The sequence below is a fragment of the Salvelinus namaycush genome, chromosome 5 (assembly GCF_016432855.1).
Source record: "Salvelinus namaycush isolate Seneca chromosome 5, SaNama_1.0, whole genome shotgun sequence".
In the NCBI taxonomy this organism is placed as follows: Eukaryota; Metazoa; Chordata; class Actinopteri; order Salmoniformes; family Salmonidae; genus Salvelinus; species Salvelinus namaycush.
This window is the reverse complement of record NC_052311.1, coordinates 41,378,192-41,401,450: the sequence shown is the minus strand read 5'-3', so window position 1 is coordinate 41,401,450 and position 23,259 is coordinate 41,378,192. Positions and strand designations below refer to the sequence as shown.

General features: G+C 44.0%; 1 protein-coding gene across 1 annotated transcript in view; it reads right to left on the bottom strand.

The window, feature by feature from the left end:
- Positions 1-22,515, bottom strand: part of LOC120048273 (plectin-like) — an 85,812-nt gene extending 63,297 nt beyond the window's left edge. Inside the window, exons 1-2 of the mRNA XM_038994118.1 lie at positions 22,074-22,515; positions 20,123-20,201 (exon numbers count right to left, since the gene is read on the bottom strand). Of these exons, the coding sequence (XP_038850046.1) occupies positions 20,123-20,201; positions 22,074-22,515 (521 nt within the window). The remainder of the gene's footprint in view (positions 1-20,122; positions 20,202-22,073) is intronic.
- Between the last annotated feature and the right edge of the window lie 744 nt (positions 22,516-23,259).

Below are 23,259 nucleotides of genomic sequence, written 5' to 3'. Positions count from 1 at the left end.
GTCACTGGGCAGCACTCGGCTGTGCTTCCCTTTGTAGTCTGTAATGGTTTGCAAGCCCTGCCACATCTGACGAGCGTCGGAGCCGGTGTAGTACGATTCGATCTTAGTTCTGTATTGACGCTTCTTTGCCTGCTTGATGGTTCATCGGAGGGCATAGCGGGATTTCTTATTAGCTCCCGGGTTGGAGTCCCGCTCCTTGAAAGCGGCAGCACTCGCCTTTAGCTCAGTGCGAATGTTGCCTGTAATCCTTGGCTTCTGGTTGGGGTATGTGCGTACGGTCACTGTGGGGACAGCCCGACCTCCGTCCTCTTTTTTCTGTCGTCTCTTCACACAAATGACGGGGATTTGGGCCTGTTCCCGGGAAAGCAGTATGTCGTTCACATCGGGCTCGTTAAAGGAAAAAAAAGCTTCTGATAGTTCGTGGTGAGTAATCGCTGTTCTGATGTCCAGAAGTTATTTTCCGTCATAAGAGACGGTAGCAGCAACATTATGTACAACAGAAGTTAAAAAAATAACGCAAAAAAACGAACATAAAAACACAATCGGTTAGGAGCACATAAAACGTCAGCAATCTTCACTGGCGCCAGAGACGGATTGTGATTATGGTTCATTGTTTAGCTAGCTAGCTACATGTCTAAACAAAATACTTCACTTCGCCAGATAATTACATGACTCAAATTAGCCAGGTGTGTCTGGGAGTGATTAAGGCCATCTATTGTATGACATGAACATGTGTACATGTCTAGACAATAGTGACCCATCCACAGCTAGATGTGGCTGGGAGGTAGTTAAAGCATTTTCTTTCACATGACCCATCAATTTATACAAGTGTGTCCGGGTAAGCATCATCTAATAATTAGAAAATATTAATTAAATATTTTTATCCGGACACTTTATTTTTTATATTGCTGCTATGCAAATATGCAAGTAACCATTTCAATGTACCATTTACACCTTCTATATCCTGTGCATGTGACAAATAAACTTAGATTTTATTTGATATAGTGTGTGTTTACCAGAGACTAACAACATGACCTGCACCAAAGTCAGATTAGGATATAGGCCAAGGACTAGATAAAGTGTATATTTACCTGGAGTTTTTCCTTATTGTAAGCTACTCTACTTTCACCACTTTTAGTCTTGGAATCTTTGGTGGTTTAACCTTACTCACTCTGTTTAGCACATGCCCTCACGTGAATCCTTAAAGAGATGGGTGGGGCTAAGGCTTAAGAGGGTGTGAACTATGCTGAATAGGTAGTAGTAGTAGTATCAAAACATTCAAGGGACATTTTCTTAAAAGTGGTGTTACAAGTTTATCAACTTTCAAAGTAGAATTACTTCCCCATTGTTCCCCAACTGCAGTACATTATATACCATTTTGTAGCTCTGAGTCTCTACTTTAAAAAAAACACATTTTCAAATGTTGCATCATAAGACCGAATCGAGGTGGTCGGTCACATATCCAAATCGAATGTTTTTTTGTTTGTCACGTCATTCTTGCGTGAAAAGGCCAGGATGGGGGGCCGTTTCTGAGACACTGGATCTGGCACGCATGGCACTGACCATCACACTCAAAGTCACTTAAGTCACTTGTTTTTTCCACATTCTAACGTGTTCCACATTCTAACATTCTAACGTGTATTCTAACGTAATCACTACCGTTTACTGTTGATGAGTATTGAGTGAAACTAAGAGATTTGGGAAGGTTTAGGAATGTGCCCTGAGGAGAGATAAAAGTATGGTTTTCCAATGCCTCGCAAAGAAGGGCACCTATTGGTAGATGGGTATTATTTTTTTATATGCAGACATTGAATATCCCTTTGAGCATGGTGAAGTTATTAATAACACTTTGGATGGTGGATCAATACACTCAGTCACTACAAAGATACAGACGTCCTTCTTAACTCAGTTTCCGGAGAGGAAGAAAACCGCTCAGGGATTTCCCCATGCCAAAATAGTTACAGAGTTTAATGGCTGTGATAGGATAAAACTGAGGATGGATCAACCACATTGACAGAGTGAAAAGAAGGAATTCTGTACAGAAACATGAATCCTGTTTGCAACAAGGCACTAAAGTAATAATGCAAAAAATGTGGCAAAGCAATTTACTTTTGTCCTGAATACAACGTTTTATAATTGGGGCAAATCCAATACAACACATTACTGAGTACACTCTCTGTATTTTATGGATATGTTATGGATATGCTTGTCATCATTAAGGTCTAGGGAGTTTTTCAGGATAAAAAAGAAACGGGATGGTGCTAAGCACAGGCAAAAACCTTGAGGACAACATGGATCAGTCTGCTTTCCACCAGCAACTGGGAGATGAATTCACCTTTCAGCAGGACAATAACCTAAAACACAAAGCCAAATCTACACTGGAGCTGCTTAACATGAAGACAGTGAATGTTTCTGAGTGGCCGAGTTACAGTTTTGACTTAAATCTGCTTGAAAATCTATGGCAAGACTTGAAAATGATTGTCTAGCAATGACCAACATCCAATTTGACAGAGCTTGAAGAATTTCTTGAGTGTGGTGTGATCGTTTTTTGAAAAGAATAATTGGCAAATATTAAACAATCCAGGTGTGCAAATCTCTTAGAGACTTACCCAGAATTACTCACAGCTGTAATCGCTGCCAAAGACGATTCTAACATATATTGACTCAGGGGTGTGAACACTTATGTAAATGGGATATGTCTGTATTTCATTTTCAATACATTTGTAAATGTATTGTCATTATGGGGTATTGTGTGTAGATGGGTGAGAAAAAAAAATATATTAATCCTTTTTGAATTCAGGCTGTAGCACAACAAAATGTGGAATAAGTCAAGGGGTATGAATACTTTCTGAAGGCACTGTATGTTGTAAATGGAAACTTGTCACTCAGACAAGCTTCCATTTCTGTATCATTAAATGAGGCATAGCTTTTTCCAGTATATGCTTTTATGTTGTTTGAGTACAACAAACCTGTACTCTTCAATGGCCATGAACATTCAATGTAACCAGTACTCTTCAAGTATACATTTTTATTATTATATAATTTTCCTTGTTTCAGGTCATCATTCACAAATTGTACATATATTTTAATTCCAAAATAACATAACCAACAAACACCAAAACAAAAGCATACAAAAGCAATAACAATTATACATTACCTTTCAGTTCTCTGCACTTAATTTTCCATTACTTTAATATTTCAATAACATTGTTATTTTGTATTTTCCTTACATACCTTAAATCATTTGACTGTCGCAAAATGTGTGGCTTTAGTGTGTAAAATACCCCTCAAAGAGTATAGAGGCCTATACAACAATATATTTATTGTACTGTATACAAGAAAGAGACCAGGTCCAGTTGACCAATAAATTCATAAAATGTGTATATTGACACTTCTTAGGGTATCTGCAAGATTAGGAGGAAGGGATAGTAAAAAGGGATCCCATATTGCATAGAACTCGCCTTCCTTGTTCCTAAATATAGCACAATGTTCTCCTTTGGTAACACAAGATCTCACAGTACCATTGATTTATTGTTGGTGGCTGGTCTTTCATCTGGTTAAGGAAAACGCATTTGCAGGCCACAAAGAGTAATTTCTTAAGATTGAGCTGTGCTAAGGTAAGTGAGGGCCTGTTCACGACGACAACTAGTGGAAATAGCCATGGGTCCATCCACTATTATAAGACATGAACATGCCCTCCAACTACATTTTGACATTTTCCCAGAAAGTTGTAATTAAAGTCCAAAACAGATGGCCACGAGTGCCTTTTCCTTCTTATACTGACTGCAAGTGTCAGAGAACTCTTCATTCATTTATTACATATAATGGGAGTCCAATGAACCGACTTGCATAATCGTATATTGGATCTCTTGCACCTTGTTGCAGGTGAACAGTTGTCTTGTGTGTTAAGGTCATTCCGCTTTCATCAGGAGATTGTCCACTGGGGATAACCAGTACTCTTTAGTGGGCAGTCACATAGCTTTGTTAAGGGTTTTAGGGCTTCACAGATAATGGGAGATACTTCTCCTAGATTAAATATCACTTAGAAAGAACTTCTCGGGATATACAGCATGATGCGTATGTATACTAACGAGGGTGTGCTGTTGAGAAATCCCCCGGTGAGGGCTGAGAGGTATAAATAAACTCTTAGTCTAGGACCGGATGTGTTTCCATGGTCCCAGAGCAACTCAAAAATACAGCCTCAATGACTGGCACACATGAGGTCCACATGAGGTCTGTACGTTGTTCCTCTGTGTTTTGGCAGGGGCCAATTGCTCTGCCCTCTCCCCCTCTCCCCTTCTCCCAGAGGACACTGAACAGCATCCAAAGTCAACAATCTGAACCAAACTACATGTCTCATTTATAACTCTCTGCTCCCCATGTGCACATGTTGCATATGTCCACTGTTTATCTTGAAATTCTGGAACTTTCTGTTATGAATACTGTCCCACACCAACACAGCTTTACAGACAGAGTGTTGGTGTTGAATCAAATTGAATCACTCCCTGCCTTCCTCCCGGAATGTCGGTCGCAGCCTCCAGAGTAGAAGGTGTGGGAGTTGTGATTGTTTGCAGGAAACACAGTGGAGCTTTCCTCTACACCAGAGACTCAGTGCCAAGCCACTCACCCCAGTCCTTCTATAGCATCAGCCTACTACAGCATTATGATTGGTTGTGTCATCTCTTGGACAACAGATAATGATTTGTGTGTGTTAAATGTAAGCAAAGATCAATTCTAATAAAAATGTTGCAACTCTTGAGTTACTGGAAAAGTAGGGTGACAACCCCCGGCACAATCTCTATGTTGCATTTACAATCTCTATATCTATCTACATGAGAAAGGATCGCTATAAGCCTTGATTAAACTGTGAACCACCTGTAAAACATGTTATGCCTGAGAACTAGACTGATGAAGTATGTACCAATTACGCAAAACACTTCAAACGTTCCATCAACCATCTGAGAAACACCCTCTCAATTCTAACCAGCCTCTGAATACCACACACCTACTAGATACACACTATACATAATAGGTGTAGAAAAAAAATCCTTCAAAAAGGTAGACCCCTCAACAGTTGAAATACTGTATTTGGCATGACCCCTAAAGGAAGAATTTGCTAGGTATGGTTGCCTGGGGCTATGGTAAACAAACACAAATGGAAAGTTTAAAGTTCAGAGAGGGAATGAAAGGTGATGCACCTGGTACGTGAGAGAGAGTTTTAATGGTTTTACTTAGCCACGCCCACTTACAATGACACTGACCCAGTATATAGCTTCCTCTCTTAATTCTTATGTTTTCTTTATTATACAGTATATATATATATATATATATTTGTTCAGATTTGTTATTATTGGTTATGTCATGACTCTCGCTCCCGGGTGGGGATCAAATATAGTGCCCCTCTCTCCCACCAGAGAGCAAGGGGGGAAGTTGGGTTTATTTTTTATTTACATTCTTTAGCTAACCAGGTAGACCAGTTGAGAACAAGTTCTCATTTACAACTGCGACCTGGCCAAGATAATGCAAAAGCAGTGCGACAAAAACAACACATAAACAAATGTACAGTCAATAACACAGTAGAGAAATCTGTATACAGTGGTGCAAATTAAGTAAGGAGGTAAGGCAATAAATAGGCCAATAGTGGCAAAGTAATTACAATTTAGCAATTAACACTGGAGTGATATACAGTGGGGCAAAAAAGTATTTAGTCAGCCACCAATTGTGCAAGTTCTCCCACTTAAAAAAATGAGAGAGGCCTGTAATTTTCATCATAGGTACACTTCAACTATGACAGACAAAATGAGGGAAAAAAATCCAGAAAATCACATTGTAGGATTTTTAATGAATTTATTTGCAAATTATGGTGGAAAATAAGTATTTGGTCAATAACAGTTTGGGTCTAGAGTGTCTCCCCCTTTGAAGAGGGGGATGACCGCGGCCCCTTTCCAATCTTTAGGAATCTCAGACGATACGAAAGAGAGGTTAAACAGACTAGTAAAAGGGGTTGCGACAATGGCGGCGGATAATTTTAGGAAGAGAGGGGCCAGATTGTCAAGCCCAGCTGATTTGTAGGGATCCAGATATTGCAGCTCTTCCAGGACATCAGCTGTCTGGATTTGGGTGAAGGAGAAGCAGGGGGGGGCTTGGGCCAGTTGCTGCGGGGGGTGCAGAGCTGTTGGCTGGGGTTGGGGTAGCCAGGTGGAAAGCCTGGCCAGTTGTAGACAAATGCTTATTGAAATTCTCAATAACCATGGATTTATCGGTGGTGACAGTGTTTCCTAGCCTCAGTGCAGTGGGCAGCTGAGAGGCGGTGCTCTTATTGGACTTTACAGTGTCCCAAAACTTTTTGGAATTAGTGCTGCAAGATGCACATTTCTGTTTGAAAAGCTAGCCTTTGCTTTCCTAACTGACTGTGTATATTGGTTCCTGACATCCCTGAAAAGTTGCATATCGCGGGAACTATTCGAAGCTAGTGCAGTGCGCCACAGGATGTTTTTGTGCTGGTCAAGGGCAGTCAAGTCTGGAGTGAACCAAGGGCTATATCTGTTCTTTGTTCTGAATTTCTTGAAAGGGGCATGCTTATTTAAGATGGTTAGGAAGGCACTTTTGAAGAACAACCAGGCATCCTCTACTGATGGGATGAGGTCAATATCCTTCCAGCATACCCGGGCCAGGTCGATTAGAAAGGCCTGCTCGCAGAAGTGTTTTAAGGAGCGTTTGACAGTGATGAGGGGTGGTTGTTTGACCGCGGACCCATAACGGACGGAGGCAATGAGGCAGTGATAGCTGAGATCCTGGTTGAAAACAGCAGAGGTGTATTTAGAGGGCAAGTTGGTCAGGATGATATCTATGAGGGTGCCCGTGTTTACGGATTTGGGGTTGTACCTGGTAGGCTCTTTGTTAATTTGTGTGAGATTGAGGGCATCTAGCTTAGATTGTAGGAGGCCGGGGTGTTAAGCATATCCCAGTTTAGGTCACCAAACAGTACGAACTCTGACGATAGATGGGGGGCAATCAATTCACATATGGTGTCCAGGGCACAGCTGGGAGCTGAGGGGGGTCTATAACAAGCGGTAAAAGTGAGAGACTTATTTCCGGGGAGATGGATTTTTAAAAGTAGTAGCTCTAACTGTTTGGGCATAGACCTGGATAGTAGGACAGAACTATGCAGGCTATCTCTACAGTAGATTGCAACTCCGCCCCCTTTCTTGACAGAAAATGTTGTAATTGGGGATAGAATTTCAGAATTTTTTGTGGCCTTCCTAAACCAGGATTCAGACACGGCTAGGAAATCAGTGTTGGCAGACTGTGCTAAAGCAGTGAATAAAGCAAACTTAGGGAGGAGGCTTCTGATGTTAACATGCATGAACCCAAGGCTTTTCCAGTTACAGAAGTCAACAAATGAGAGCACCTGGGGACACACAGGGCCTGGGTTAACCTCTACATCACCAGGGGAACAGAGGATGAGTAGGATAAGGGTACGGCTAAAGGCTATAAGAACTGGTCGTCTAATGCGTTCGGAACGGAGAGTAAAAAGAGCAGACTTCTGGGCGTGGTAGGATAGATTCAGGGCATAATGCACAGACAAGGGCCTTACATAAATCGAAAGAGGAGATTCTTATGATTAGCATGGTGTCCGAATTGAAAACATCAAAATATACACATTGCGAGATATTTGGCAAAATAGACAGACATACCTATATTTCCCTATAGTAAACAATGGGATGACCTCAGAGTTACATGAGGAATTTTTTGATGTTTACATTTGAACTATAAACAATGTGAGCAGGTCTCCATTGCGAAGCTGCCATTGTGACATAGTACAACAAAATGGGATTAGAACGTTCGGAAGGCGAGTTGGTGCCACAGTGCTCAATAGAACTAATAGGAGCTGGCAGGGAAAAATGCCCTAAAATAAGGCCTGTTTTTTCGTGATTACTTCAAATCTACGGCAGGCAGCTGGGATATATGGTAATATTATGAAACTGGGCTCCACCGCTAATGCAATTAACTACTTTTTATTAGAAAAAAGCATTGTTAAAAAGGTCATGTGTCCAGTCTACCTAGGCATTGGGTGACAATGAGAGAGGCTGCATCTCTGGAAGTACCAGTTAAGCTAGGTGCGGTCTCCGCATATGTGGGAGGTGGGGCAGGGGAGCTAACCGAGGCATGTAGAGCGGGACTAGGGGCTCCGCAGTAAAACAAAACAATGAGAGCTACCCTAAACAACAGTATACAAGGCATATTGACATTAGAGGGAGGCATAAAGCAATCACAGGTGTTGATTGGGAGGGCTAAGAAAACAACGGGTAAACCAGCTAAGACAACAACAACGGGTAAATGGCGATGAATGGGCAGAGAGGGTCAGTTAGCTACACACAGGGCCTGAGTTCAAGGTAGGGGCCGACAGATAAACAAAATGAAGTACCGTGTTAATGAACAGTCCAGTAGGCATCAGCTGTGTAGCCGAGTGATCATAGGGTCTAATAAGCAGCAATGGACAAAAAAGGGAGCCGCTTGGCAGTCGTCACTACGCTAGGCGAGCGGGAGACACGGCACTCAGAGAGCTAGCAGGCCGGGGCTAGTAGCTGGGTCCTCACCGACATCAACGACGCAGAGGTCGAGAGCACATCAACCGAAATACGTCAACAGACCAGTCACGATGGATCGGCGGGGCTCCGTGTCGACAAAGGGTCCAGGCTAATTGGCAAGAGAGGTGTTGTAGTTGGTTTTCTTCGTTTGCTAGCCGGGGGAATGGGCCTAGCTCGAGGCTAACTGGTGTTTGCTTCTGGACAAGGGCATTAGCCACGATAGCCACTCGCTAGCAGCTAGCTAGCTGCGATGATCCGGTGTAATGGTCCAGAGCTTGCGACAGGAATCCGGTGATGTAGTGGGGGAAAAAAACATTCCGATATGCTCCGGGATGTTATCGCGCTGTGCAGACTGGCGGATATTATCCGGGCTATCCGGGCTAAAGCGGCTGGTGTCTGTGCTAAAGGTAAATACTGCTAGCAGTGGCTAACAATGACTAAATAGCTAGTAGCTAATTAGCTGGCTGGCTTCTGAAGGCTAGCCCCTGATGCGGGTTCCGGTTATAATTTCAAAAAGAAATAGCAGATCCGTACCACGTTGGGTGAGGTGGGTTGCAGGAAGGTACATTTAATTTGAAAATGGAAAAAGAGATTTAAATGTATACAGAAACAAAGAAAAAGCTGAATATTTACATGGGACAATAATGGGACAAAAACAAACACGTCTTGCTGCTACGCCATCTTGGATAGACTTGAGTTAATGTCGGTCGTAAACTTTCTCTCTCTTGCCTTTGCAGTATTGAGAGTGGAATGACTTTAACATCAAAACATAGGACATTGAAACAATATTTCTCACAAAGAATGTGGGAAATGGTTGGTGGGGATCTAAGCAATAAATAAACAATAAGTGTTGTAAATACTGTAGCTACTATTTATTCATAGAGGCTTGACAGATTTGCAATTCATATATTTGTGATATAAGTAATGACTTCCTTTCAAACCTTGGAAACTGATTCAGATCCAAAGAATAACAACTAGCGTGATGTGAACAGATCAGCCACACTCCCTCATGCCTCTCATACCACATACCATGACTGCTAACATGACTAGGATAGTAGCCAGCATTTAGAGGGTTAACCTCCAACACAAGAGGGCTGAAAAGAGTAAAGCAATAATGAGAGAGAGACCGAGACTGTAGGAAGAGAGAGGGCTGGTGAGAGAGAACTAGAGGGAAAAGGAGACACCCTCTTACTGAATGGTACAGCTGGCTATTCTATGACCTTGACTCTCCTTAATTTAAGGTTAGTGTGTCTTCTTGGTGGGAGAATAACATTGAAAAGCCCTTTCCGCTCTCCTGAAGTTCTCTTACCTTGCCTCCTCAGTCTTGTCAAGCGCCAGACTGTGATCAGGGTCACTATGTGCCCAAAAACCACCAGGGCGGGGAACATGGGTCCTGGGGGGCTTGCCACAGCTGGCATTTGGACAGAGATAAAACTCAGGAAAACTTTGGCAGCGCTGATCGACAGGTGGGATGGCATGGAGTGAGAGGAGTGGGGCTGTGTGGGTGTGCCAGAGGAGAAGAGAAGGTGGGAGGGTGGTTTAAAAAATAAAGACGGGCAGTTTCAACCTTTCCCGGCCAAAACAGTGAACCCCTAGCTTTCTCTCACTTGGTGCTACTCTTCTTTCAACACGTCTTCTGTCCCTCATCTAGTCCTCTGTGTTTACAACTCAGTCGTTCTCTTCCTTTCTCTTTTCTTCCTCTCTCTACATTCTAAATGTATATTTCTATAATGTGTGTGTCTGTTCTTTAATAACCAGCCCACTCCGTGTTTACAGTATCTGCTTTCACTGCAAAGGGCTGTCTAAACTAAAGTGTATCTAGTCACACTGGGCACTTTACTAGACTCTGTTCATCTGTTCATTAAACATACAGAGACACACACGGAGTCACAAAGGCAAGTTAGACTTCAAATGAAGGAACAGTTTAAAAAAAACGACTGTACCACTGTAAAATGATGTCAAAATCCTATTCTCCCTCTTGAAATAGTAGCACTAAAACAATCTGATAATATGCTTATAATTTAAGCAAACATTGACAGTAGGTGGAAGTTTACATTGAAAGTACTGTGTTCTTACCACATTAAATTGAACCCCCTCTCTGACTCATTCCATCCGAGATGTTCTTTTTGTTCCCCATTCTCTCTCTCATTGCAGCCTAATCACTATTATGTTCCCCAATGAATGATCCCCCTCTTTTTCAACCTCTACACATACAGTACATCGTAGTTCAACTGAACAAGGATTTAGTTCTACAGTATTTCAACAAGGAAGTAGGTGATACAAATGTCTTTGTTAGGTCAATTAAAGCAGGACTGGTTGGTCTGGAAGTGTTATCTAAATGGTCCTGTCACGGAGTGATTTCAAAAGAAGAAAGCCCAGCCCGAAGGAAGAATGGTAATCATAGTAAGGCCCATCATCCGAGGGTAAAGGTCTTTACGCAACCGTTGTGGCATTCACATGCATTATTCACTATCTGTCTCAGGGATAGAGAGGGGAGCGGCATATTTACCATACTAGCCCATCGATTACACTTTCACACAATGTACAGTGTCACCTCTATCTTGCAAATCATTTCCTTCAAGAATAAGAATGAACTAAGCAAAGACAATTTGAAGTGTCATCCAAATAATCCTGCCTTCTAAATCTCTATAAAAGAAACAGAAAGACTACCGGTTAACTTGCTTACACACAACAACAATCCCAAATGGCCTGGCGACACTTGTGGCTTGAGCAAGGCTTGTGCAAGACAGGAAAACATGTGTAGGCTTTATTTGTCTTTTTGTATTTTTTTAAAATCTATTCAGTATTCACAAATAGCCCGGACAGACACAGAGAGCCATCAAACACACACAGAGTTTCAAAAGGAGCAACACCATCCTTTTAGCCAGTCACAACTCTCTTGTATATATATATATATATACATGATTCGCAATTCAAGTCTGCCATAGTGCCAACAGGTTTAAATATGGAATAGAATCCCTACATCGGTAGCTGAAGGTTGCGGTTAAGCGGCAGTGGTGTTTATGTGCGTGTGTGTGTGTGTGTGTGTGTGTGTGTGTGTGTGTGTGGGGAATGTGCGTCTGTGTGTAGTACGGATGTGCGTCGTCCCCCCCCCCCCCCTCTCAGCAACACAACAACATTTCACACACTGCGTTTGCCAATAAAACACACAGACGGACAGCCAACAGAGAGACACTGACCACAACAACAGTCACCCTAGTCGGTTGACCTACCAGGTATGATCTTCATCTATGTTGTCGGGAAAAGAGAGATGAAGAGGAAGTAGGAGGAACAGAGAGAGCCGAATCAGCGGGAATGAGGGGAAAGAGGAGGACTCCTGTTTGTTTGCTCTCCGCTGCCCCGTTTCTCCACCTTCTTAATTTTGACAGCCCCGTGCCTGCTGCTAGGATTTGTCAGCCTGCTCTCTAGTGGCCTCACAATTAGAAGGGGGGGCAAGGGGACCCGACAGGGCCGGGGTGGCAGGGACGTGGAGGGGGAAGGAGGAGAGGGGGAGGCAAGGGGCGGTATTGAAGCTTACAGTGGGGCTATAAATACCAGACAGGGACAGATGATCACACCATCACAGTTTAGAAGCTGATGGAACCACTCTGGCGGCCATTATTTGCTGCCGTAGCCCACTACGCCAGGCTACTTTTCTCCTCAGATGAGGAGATCTTTATTCAGTGCGATTATGTCACAGGTTTCAGCCGGGCCAGGAAAGAGACCTGACCCATTTAAGAGGAATCTGATGATGTATACAGTTTGCCTGAGCACATACTGTGCCTACATACCTGAAGTATGTCCATCAGCTAATACGGTCAGCAAATAGCCTACTATATAGCCATTATCTAATACCATTACGATCAGTTGAGCCAAAAGCCTATCATCCATGTGACATGAAGACACACGTGAAAAATCAACAGGTGAAGCAGGACAAATGGTTCTCAATGAAGCACTGTGTCAATTACAATGTACTCTGACATAAACCTGATGGAAAAGTGAAAACAGAAAAACACAAAACAAAATGACACAAAACGCCCAAAAAAAGGACAATTTCTCATATCCAGAACTGAAACTATTCCGGCTCAGGCTGGCTTGGTGGTCTTCTTTGGCACTGGGTTTAGGAATGTCAAACTTAACTGTCATAAATGCCAGTGAACACACTCCAGTTTAGTGAGAGATAGATTGGCATGACCTAATCCAAGCCTCTCTAACTAATTATCCCCTGTTGCTTTGGGGACCCCTGCAATGTATAACATTGGCTAAATATAGCATTTATTTTTATTTTTATTGGAGGCTATGTATCTAAGTGTGCATGTGGCATTGTGAATTGCAGTATTGACAATGTATGTTCCATTCACAACTTTACTGTCTTAGACACATTTTCGTTGGTCCCCTATGTTTGAGGATGAAATAGGCCTTTCTAAAATCACTATTATGTGTTCTATGTTAACTAGGCCTGGTCATTCGGAGCACTGTAAAACTGAAAATACAGCTACAGATATTGAAGATTTCAATATTTTCTCTGCTAGGAACTGATGTTCTTATCGGATTATCTATGGCCCAAACACAGTTCCTAGTGATATTGACATGGAATAGTTCCACCAAATTAACCAATAAAGAGACGCAGTCATTTCTGAAATAGAGCTATATTACAACACCCCTTGGGGGCTCATAGAGTAGTCCAAAGACATGAGCTCCTATTGGCATTTCTATATGTGAACAGATAGATAGAGCGTTGGGCCTGTAACCGAAAGGTTGCTGGGTCAAATCCCAGAGTGGACGAGGTAAAAATCTGTTGTTCTGCCCCTGAGCAAGGCAGTTAACCCACTGTTCCCCGGGCGCCAAAGTTGTGGATGTCGATTATGGCAGCCCCCAGTACCTCTCTGATTCAGGGGGGTTGGGTTAAATGCGGAAGACACATTTCAGTTGAATGCATTCAGTACAACTGACTAGGTATCCCCTTTCCCCTATTGTTCACCGTTGTGGTATCCATACACACATCACTCACATTTCTGGAGTGATGAGGAGTTAGTGCCTAAAAAGGCTTTGAATATTGAAGACCTGAGAAATACAGCTATCTTTGCTATCTCCCTTAAACCTTTTGTAAATACATTTTTTCTAAAGGATTTTTTTCAACAGAAAGACTGGAAGTAACAAATACAAGAACAGTGTCTAAGAAAGGCACACAATTGGAACATACAGAATTGCTCATTTAACTGACCATAAAACCACATCCATTTTCGACCAAACCACAAAAGGGCCCCATGTATATGTCTAATGAAGAAAGCTCAGATATTCTGTCTAAACCATGGAGTCCCTCTCTGCTCTTGTCACGTTCCTGACCTATTGTTCCTTTTTCTTTTATTTATTTAGTTGGTCAGGGCGTGAGTTGGAGTGGGTTGTCTTTGTGTGTTTTTTGTATTGTCTAGGGTGTTGTATGGTTTAGGGGGTTAAGTAGAGTAGATGGTTTAGTGTTCAGTGTAGGTGTCTAGGAAAGTCTATGGTTGCCTGAATTGGTTCTCAATTAGAGACAGCTGGTTATTGTTGTCTCTGATTGGGAGCCATATTTAAGGCAGCCATAGGCTTTAGCTGTTGTGGGTAATTGTCTGTGTAGTGTTTGTGTCAGCACTATCTGTCTTTATAGCTTCACGGTCGTCAGTTTTGTTATTTTGTTAGTTCGTGATTAGTTGTTCGTTTCTTGTTTGTTTTTTCTCTCTTCTTAAAAATAAAGAAGATGTATTTTGCACACGCTGCGCCTTGGTCCAATCTCTCACAGCAAGACGATCGTGACAGAATGGAGAGCGGGAGTACGGGCGAACACCGTGTTACGCAGTAGAGCGCACGGTGTCTCCTGTACGTGTTCATAGCCCGGTGCGGGTTATTCCACCTCCCCGCACTGGTAGGGCTAGATTGGGCATTGAGCCAGGTGCCATGAAGCCGGCTCAACGCGTCTGGTCTCCAGTGCGTCTCCTCGGGCCGGCATACATGGCACCAGCCTTACGCATGGTGTCCCCGGTTCGCCTACATAGCCCGGTGCGGGTTATTCCACCTCCCCGCACTGGTCGGGCGACGGGGAGCATTCAACCAGGTAAGGTTGGGCAGGCTCGGTGCTCAAGGGAGCCAGTACGCCTGCACGGTCCGGTATTTCCGGCGCCACCTCCCCGCCCCAGTCCAGTTCCACCAGTGCCTACACCACGCAACAGGCTTCCAGTGTGTCTCCAGAGCCCTGTTCCTCCTCCACGCACTCGCCCTATGGTGCGTGTCTCCGGCCCGGTACCACCAATTCCGGCACCACGCACCAAGCCTCCTGTGCGTCTCCAGAGGGGAGGATAGTCATACCTGGGCCACATACAGTGCCTTCAGAAAGTATTCATACCCCTTCACTTACAGTATTCAACATTTTGTTGTGTTACAGCCTGAATTCAAAATTGATTTCTCAACCATCTACACACAATACCCCATAATGACAAAGTGAAAATATGTTTTTATATATATTTTTAAAATATATTGAAAATGAAATATAGAAATATCTCATTTACATAAGTATTCACACCCCTGAGTCAATACATGTTAGACTCGCCCAGTCTTTCTGGGTAAGTCTCTAAGAGTCTCTAAGTTAGACTTGCCCATTATTATTAAAACAATTCTTCAAGCTCTGTCAAGTTGGTTGTTGATCATTGCTTGACAGACATTTTCAACTCTTGCCATAGATTTTCAAGACGATTTAAGTCAAAACTGTAACTACGCCACTGAGGAACATTCAATGTTGTCTTGGTAAGCAACTCCAGTGTATATTTGGCCTTGTGTTTTAGGTTATTGTCCTGCTGAAAGGTGAATTTATCTCCCAGTGTCTGTTGGAAAGCAGACTGAACCAAGTTTTCCTCTAGGATTTTGCCTGTGCTTCGGCTCTATTCCATTTATTTTTATCCTAAAAACTCCCTATTCCTTGCAGATGACAAGCATAACCATAACATGATGCAGCCACCACCCATGCTTGACAATATGAAGAGTGGTATTCAGTCATGTGTTGTGTTGGATTTGCCCCAAACATAACGCTTTGTATTCGGGACAAAAAGTTAATTTCGTTGCAAAATGTTTTGCAGTTTTACTTTAGCGCCTTATTGCAAACAGTATGCATGTTTTGGAATATTTTGTAATTTTGTAAAGGCTTCCTTCTGTAATTTAGGTTACTATTGTGGATTAACTGCAATGTTGTTGATCCATTCTCAGTTCTCCTATCACAGCCATTAAACTCTAACTGTTTTAAAGTGACCATTGTCATCATGGTAAAATCCCTGAGCGGTTTCCTTCCTCTCCGACAACTGAGTTAAGAAGGACACCTGTATCTTTGTAGTGACTGGGTGTACTGATACACCATCCAAAGTGTTATAACTTCACCATGCTCAAAGGGATATTCAATGTCTGCATTTTTTTTTTACCCATCTACCAATAGGTGCCCTTCTTTGCGAATCATTAGAAAACCTCTCTGGTCTTTGTGGATGAATCTGTGTTTTGACCTTAGAGATATGTGTGGGGTACAAAGACAAGCTAGTCCTTCAAAAGTACAACTTACAATGTGACTTGTTAAGCACATTTTTACTCATAAACGTATTTAGGCATGCCATAACAAAAGGGACTGAATACTCAGTGACTCAAGACATTCTAGCTTTTCATTAATTTGTAAAAATGTCTACTTTGATATTATGGGGTATTATGTGTAGGCCAGTGACACACAATCTTATTTTAAATTCAGGCTGTAACACAACAAAGTGTGGGAAAAGTCAAGGGGTGTGAATACTTTCTGAAGGTACTGTAGCTTCTAAGATATGTTGTTGACCAAGGACCAAAATCCAATATGTACCGTGGGAAACACCTAACATCAGCTCATCTTGGACTAGTACTCATTACAGGAACATATGCTATTGATTTGTGTGTTTGTTCCATAGTTTAGACTACAGTGAGTTAACTGTTATATGGAGGCAGTAGATCTCCCAGTCACTCTGACGTGAGCCAGCCAGGCTGCACTCATTACATTGTATTACAGACTATAATTACCGCTGGTTGTTCCAGCCGCCTTTTTCCTCCATGTGAGCCAGCTCTGCTCCAACTGGCAACCACTCTGCCTGCCTACGCTGGAAGACATTACCCAGCAGGCTCCTGTGAGAGGACTTTGTACATGTTACACAACATGTATACACTTCAGCGAAACATTATACTAGTATCTACATTGTTTTAATGTTTGATAAACGTTCCTACAATTGGATCAGTGACGTCAAGCATGTGATGCAATTCACAATTCTGCGCGAGCAGACGAAGAACGACCTCTCATTTCATCTCGTTATTTTGGAAATGCGGAGCAGCACGTGTTTTCCTCATCAGGCGGCCTGTAAGCGCACAGGTGCCATCCCAACCCAGGAGACATGCCAGGTGGTGTCAGCGGAAAGACAGAGGAGCAGCTGAGCTACCCAACTTTGTTTTGAGCACAACAGCAAAGCCCAGATTTACAGTCTTACACTGTACTCAACATGCGATATCACAACACGGGCTACTGATAGCGTGACGGCTAACAGTGCTCGACCCCCATGTTTTTTTTTCACTCGCGAAAGGTCAGGCTCACACACTCACATACACCACACCACAATCGTGAGCCATTAGTATGAAACGGGACAAAGGAGAATCCTCAGTTGCTGGTAGTTTCACATATTTCACAAATATGTGGGAATGTCGTGCACCGTGGAGGGAGAAGCCTAGGAAAACAACACGAAATGTCTTAAATATGAGTTAGGGTAATGGCCTGTGCCCCACTAATCATAAACAATGTAACTTTTGTTTGAACATGCAGTCGTATTCATTCATCACACATGATTGCAAATGTCACAGACACAGCTTATGTATTTTCCTGGGATTTCCCAGATCAAGAGTCACCGTTGGCTCGGCCTGATGTATAAAGAGCTTTAAAGCGACAAGGTGCGAAACCTGTCAATGCCCGATCTAAAGTTCCCTGTTTTGATTTCTACCGAAGCCATATTGACAGACGTCTGAGAAAGGGTTGATTGAGTTCTGAGAGTCTCGGACAGTGCTACGGTAGCAGTGTAAAAGTAGGCGTGGTGCAGAACACTCCGAGGGTATTACTGAATCGTACAGCTACATAATTCGATTTCATACCATCAATACTATCAATACTAATACGCTCTAGGATCATCAGACATGAAGAGACACCCACATACCAATGTGGTGTCTGCTAAACATCTCCATTTGACGTCATTTTCAACCACTGCCAGATATATTCCTTCAAATAGACACTGTGCCTAATGTATCTTACGGTATGATTGACAAACTCCATGATTGGTCACATGACATGCATTCCCAAAATGAATAAAAATAGCCCAGAGAAAGGCACTACGCTTCGACAGTGGTATTTCTGGGGTAATTTGCGTATACACATGGCTATTATGGATCATCCACTGTAGGTGGCAGCAGTGAGTTAGCAAGCATTGCTATTATCGGTGGTTAGGATGGCAGTCTGAGGCATGATGGGCTTTCCTGCCTGATCAGTTACACAGCCTTTTTTATCCCATGATATTCACATAAAGAGGAAGCGTATTTTCTTTACATTTTGCACTGATGCCAAAACAAAAGGAATGTAAGGCCCTAACATACAGTGTAACAATATGCCACTGGATATTTTGAAGAAGATTTTGCTTCCAGACGTGTTATTTGATCCAGATCTCAAACGCTCACAAATGCTGTTGACCGGTTGATCTGTAAACACACACTAACTTCACATTTCTGAAAGTGGACTCATTCTCCTGATGACTAACACAGCTTGACCGCTGCCTGTCATATGAGCAATGCTGCTAATTTACTCCAGACCTGCAGAAGCAGTGTCACGTGTGGAACCGGGGAACACACACCCAGAATAGTACAGCTATGGTATGAGCAGACTATTCCAATTTCCTGTCTGTTCTCTCTCTCACACAACAGTACAGACAACGCCCATGTGTGCTGCAGTCTCTTGCCACTCTGTGCAAGGGTTATATGCTACAGTATACACTCATAAACACCCACATGACACGTCTCAAAAACCAAAGTGTCTACCAACATGCATCTTGCTTTAATAACAGCAAACAACAGCAGAGAAACAACGATGTATACTTTCAGTTTAGTCAAAGCCAACAACATGGGATAGCATTGCCAATATTTTTATGCACATTCCAGCACTTTTCATGAGCCAATCTGGGGTGGGGGGGGCAGGGAGCTGTCAGCAGGCGTGACAACATATTGTTCAGAAAGCCCACCTAACAAAGCCTGTTGTTAGATAACACATACAAAGGCATACTATTATCTGACCCGAGAGGGAAAACCAGGAACTGGAGACCAGCGTTCCAAAAAAATCACAGTGCCAAGAACACAGCCTTCCTAACTAAAAAAACACACAGAGAGAGAGAGAGAGAGAGAGATAGAGAGAGTCCAAAAGCACCACACCCCCTTCTCTCATTCATTCTCTTCTTCCCTTTATCACGCAGGTCATCTCCACGGAGAAAAGACAGGAGGGGAGTAAGCTAGGCGTAGCACATAGCCACACCACAGGAATTACTGCACGTCTGAATCATTTCTGACAGGGAGACAGCGCGTGTGCATTGCCCAAGTCTAAAATCAAAGTCATGTGGCACTGAGGTCTGTACAATAGAATGCGTGTTTCAACATGCTTCGTATGCTACAATATGCTGTTATGCATGGACATCTATCACATTTGCCACTTTGTAGTGTGAGTTATCTCCCCTGCCAGTGAAACTATAGTTGCATGCTCTCTCACAGATGCCTAAATCACAGATTCATTGTAATTGGTTTGTACTCATTCATCATCTCACTGAAACTATCTCTAATGAGCAACCGACTCTATAATAGAATAGATCAAACACTGAAACTAAGGTTTGGGACTATAATACAGATTTTTGCTGACCAACGTAATACCATATGTTCAACTTCAAATGATATACTGTGAAGAGAAGTATAATAACCTAAAACACTGTTTATACCATATGCAAATAGAACATAATAGCACATGGTAAAAGACATGGTAGTGCCATCACCACAACGCCCACCTAAGACTTCCCACAGTACATACAAGGGAGGAAACCTTGGCAACTGCAGTGACATCACACATCAAACACACAGGACAGGAAGTAACCAGGGGGGAAACAAGAAATTCTCTCAAACCTTCTATGAAGTTGGGGAAGGTCTTCTCCTCGGGTACGTCCAGAGAGTGGTCCCAGTCATCGTCGGAGACGGTGCTCTGGGCGGACTCGATCACCGCTCCTCCGGCCAGGAGAGCCCGTTCAACGGCCAGTGCGTGCAGGACATCAAAGTCCAGCTCTTGCCCTGTTATCTCAGGTACAACAGCAGGAGGAACCTCTCCTCCAGCCACTGCCTGCGGGCTAGTGATGTGCTGCACCTCAATCACCTCCTCCACCACGACTATCTTCTTCCTCATGTTGGCCTCGTCTACAGGCTGGTCACAGGTGTACTCCAGGTGAGGCTGTGCTGGCAGAGGGGTGGTGGCTGCAGTGGTAGCAGGGGTCTGTGGGGTTTCCTTGTCCTTCTCCTGCTCCGAGGCCTTGGGAGGAACAGATAGACTTTTCTTCTTCTCCTCTGTGCTCTGTGCTGCTGTTAGAGCGTGTTGTGCAACAACTCTGGGAAGCTCCCCCTGCTCAGTGTGTAGGCTGGCCCGTGCCTCGGCTCCGGCTGACGCTGTCTCTCCGGCTGCAACGGGTGCTTCCCTTGCAGAGGAGGTTTTTGTTTTCGAGTCCTCCCGTTTTTTTTCAGCAGAGAGCTGGGCAGGCTCCGCCTCTCCTTTGTCTAAAGCAGGGGCCCCAGCCTGCACAGCTGCTGCCATGCTGGTTTCCTCAGACCACATTCCTTCCTGAGGCATCTTTGGAGAGCAGTCCATTACTTTTGCCCCAGGGGTGTTTAGGAGGTCAACCTTAACGGCGGCCATGGTCATCGACACCTTCTCTGTTGGTGATAATGTTTTAGCTGCGGGTGGAGATAATGATTTTGTGGTTGTGGTCTCACGGTCTGGGGAAGAAATCTGCTTTTTCTTTTTAGCTTTTTTTGCCTTTGATGAATCAACCACAGCTGTTTCTATAGGGGCTTTAGCCTCCGACACTATGGCAGGTTGTGGTGGTTGCGGTGGCAGTGTAAAGGTAACCTCCACAGGTTTGAGGGCTTCCTGTGTCATCTCCATCTTTATGGTCTTCTGCACTTTCACCATTTCCACTTTAGTGACACTCATCTCTGACACGTGGGGGAATTTTCCAGATGAGCCTGAGGTCACTTTATTGCTCGTCTCAGCTTTCTCCTGCACCTGAGGGGCTGCAATGGGATGGGTTGCAGCTTGTGATACTATAGACTTAGTGTTGCTCTGTTCCACTGCTGGTTTGGGGGTCTGATGATCAGCCTCATTTGATTTTTGAACCTCAGCCTTAGGTTCTTTAGTGGATTCTGGTCCCTTGGGCTTTATTGATGATGTAAAAGCTGGTGGGGGTTTGGGGGGCTCCTGTGTCTCTTCCTCGGGGGTCTTCAGTCCTTTTTCTGGGAATACCTTTGTGACAGGTGATTCAGCCATCACAACCTTCGTTATTTCTCTGGGAGATTTTTTCTTCTTCTTTGATTTGGAGCATTCTTCAATCATCCCTTTTTTAGTTTCAATAACCTTTTCAATAACCTTTTCAGTGACAACACTGTCTCTGCCACTGACCCCTGATAAGGGATCAGTGATATCAACTTTGAATGATTCGGTGGGTTCGGCTGAGAGTTTGGGGGTCTCTCGGGGGACAGTCATTTCTGATGCTTTCTTGGGTTCTGGAATCACCTTCACTTCTGTTTTTTTATCCTCCTTAATCTCTTTAGTAGAGGGCAGGGGTGCTGGGATGGCTTGCTTACTGGGTACAGGATCAGCAGAGACTTTGGGGGCCTCCTCAACTGCTGCAGCTTTCTTGGGCTTCTCTATACCTGCTTTATTGAAAGAGGATTCAGCTGAGACCTTCACTAATGCAGCCCCAGCTCCTGCAGCACTAGCTACTGCAGTAACAGCTAATGGGAGGGCTGTTTTGGAGGAGACTGACTTGATGCTGACCTGTGATTCATGTGTTGAAGTAGAATTTTTCTGAACCGGAACCACCTGGGACCTTTCTGCACGAACCTTAGTGATGATCTTCTCCTGGGAGGACGCCACTGCTTTACTGCTACTAGCCTCAGTGGTCTGAGAGAAGGTAACCGTGGAGGCCCTCTTCCCCTGGCTTTCCTCCATCATTGAAGCCTCAGTGCGGAAGCCCCGCCCCTTCCACAGGGGAGGCTGGGCCTGGGACTCAGATTCCCATGATGCTCTTGGTCTGACCGGCTCGGTGGCCATCGGGCGACCTCTGAACCTTGGCGTCCTGTCAGAGGGGCCTTCCTCCTCGGCTGCGTCCAGCCTCCTGTGTCGGTAGACCTGGCGCTCAGCCATCGCCTCCTGACTCTCTTCCCTGCCAGGTTTGGGGACATAAGATGTGGGGCCATCCACTGACTGGACCCCACGCGCTGCCTTTTGGGCAATGGCCAAGGTTGCTGTTGGACGGTGAACCCTTTGCAGGGAAGAGGGGACGATCTCAGCAGGCAGACGGAGGTAGTCGCGCAGGTAAACAATGCCCTCGTTGGTCAGGTACCAATAGAAGTGCCTCCAGGCAAAAGTCTCCCTCAAGTAGCCCCTGGACTTGAGGGAGGCCATGGCGCGGATCACCTGCAGGTTTCCCACGCTGGGGATCTCTGGGTGCTTGGTCTGGGGCCGCTTGTCTTTCTTGGCCACCATGACACCATCGCGAAACAGGAGCTCGTAGATGGCCCTCAAGTCCACCAAGGGCATCACCATTCCGGCCACCATTGTTGCTCTGTGTGTGTGTGTGTGTGTGTTTGTCTCTTCAAAGTATGACTAACAGCAAAGCTGGAGCCACTCCGCCAAGGGAGGATGTATTACAGGATGACCTCACTTCTCAGTCTCTGAAAGGGTCCAGTGGCTAAAACCGTCTGCACGTGCTTTTCAATCCAATCACAAAAAGTATGAATAAGTCCTCTTATTGCTTCTTCGTCACTCTCTTCTTGTTGCCTTTGAGCGCGTGAGGAAACAGAGAACGTTTTTCTGAGGAAAATGTTGTGAAGAATCCAGAAACTAAGTCAAAAGAGTACTGTTCCCCCCTTTAGTCAGACTTGCTTGGAAGTGAACAGACTCCGGTCTGATGCATGCAGCGGCAGTGACAGAAGGAGAGAGAGAGAGTCTGTGTGTGTGTGTGTGTGTGTGTGTGTGAGAGAGGGAGAGAACGAGAGAGAGGCACACTACTCCAAACGGCTCCTCCTACCTTCTCTCTACAGTTGAGGAAAAGTTGGTATGGAAAAAAAACCTTCTGAGTAAACAAACTTAAACAATGACAGAAGGCCGAAAATGACCGATGAGGGGGTAAATAAATGTGTGCAATCGAGATTAGATTAGGATAAGCGAGTGAAAGAAAAGTCAAATGAATGGAAGCTACTAACACACCTCTGTAGTACTTGAGCATATGCAGGGCTGTTACTAAAAGAAGACGCCCACCCACATTCGTGTGCTCGCACAGTCACTCACTGATGTCGTGGA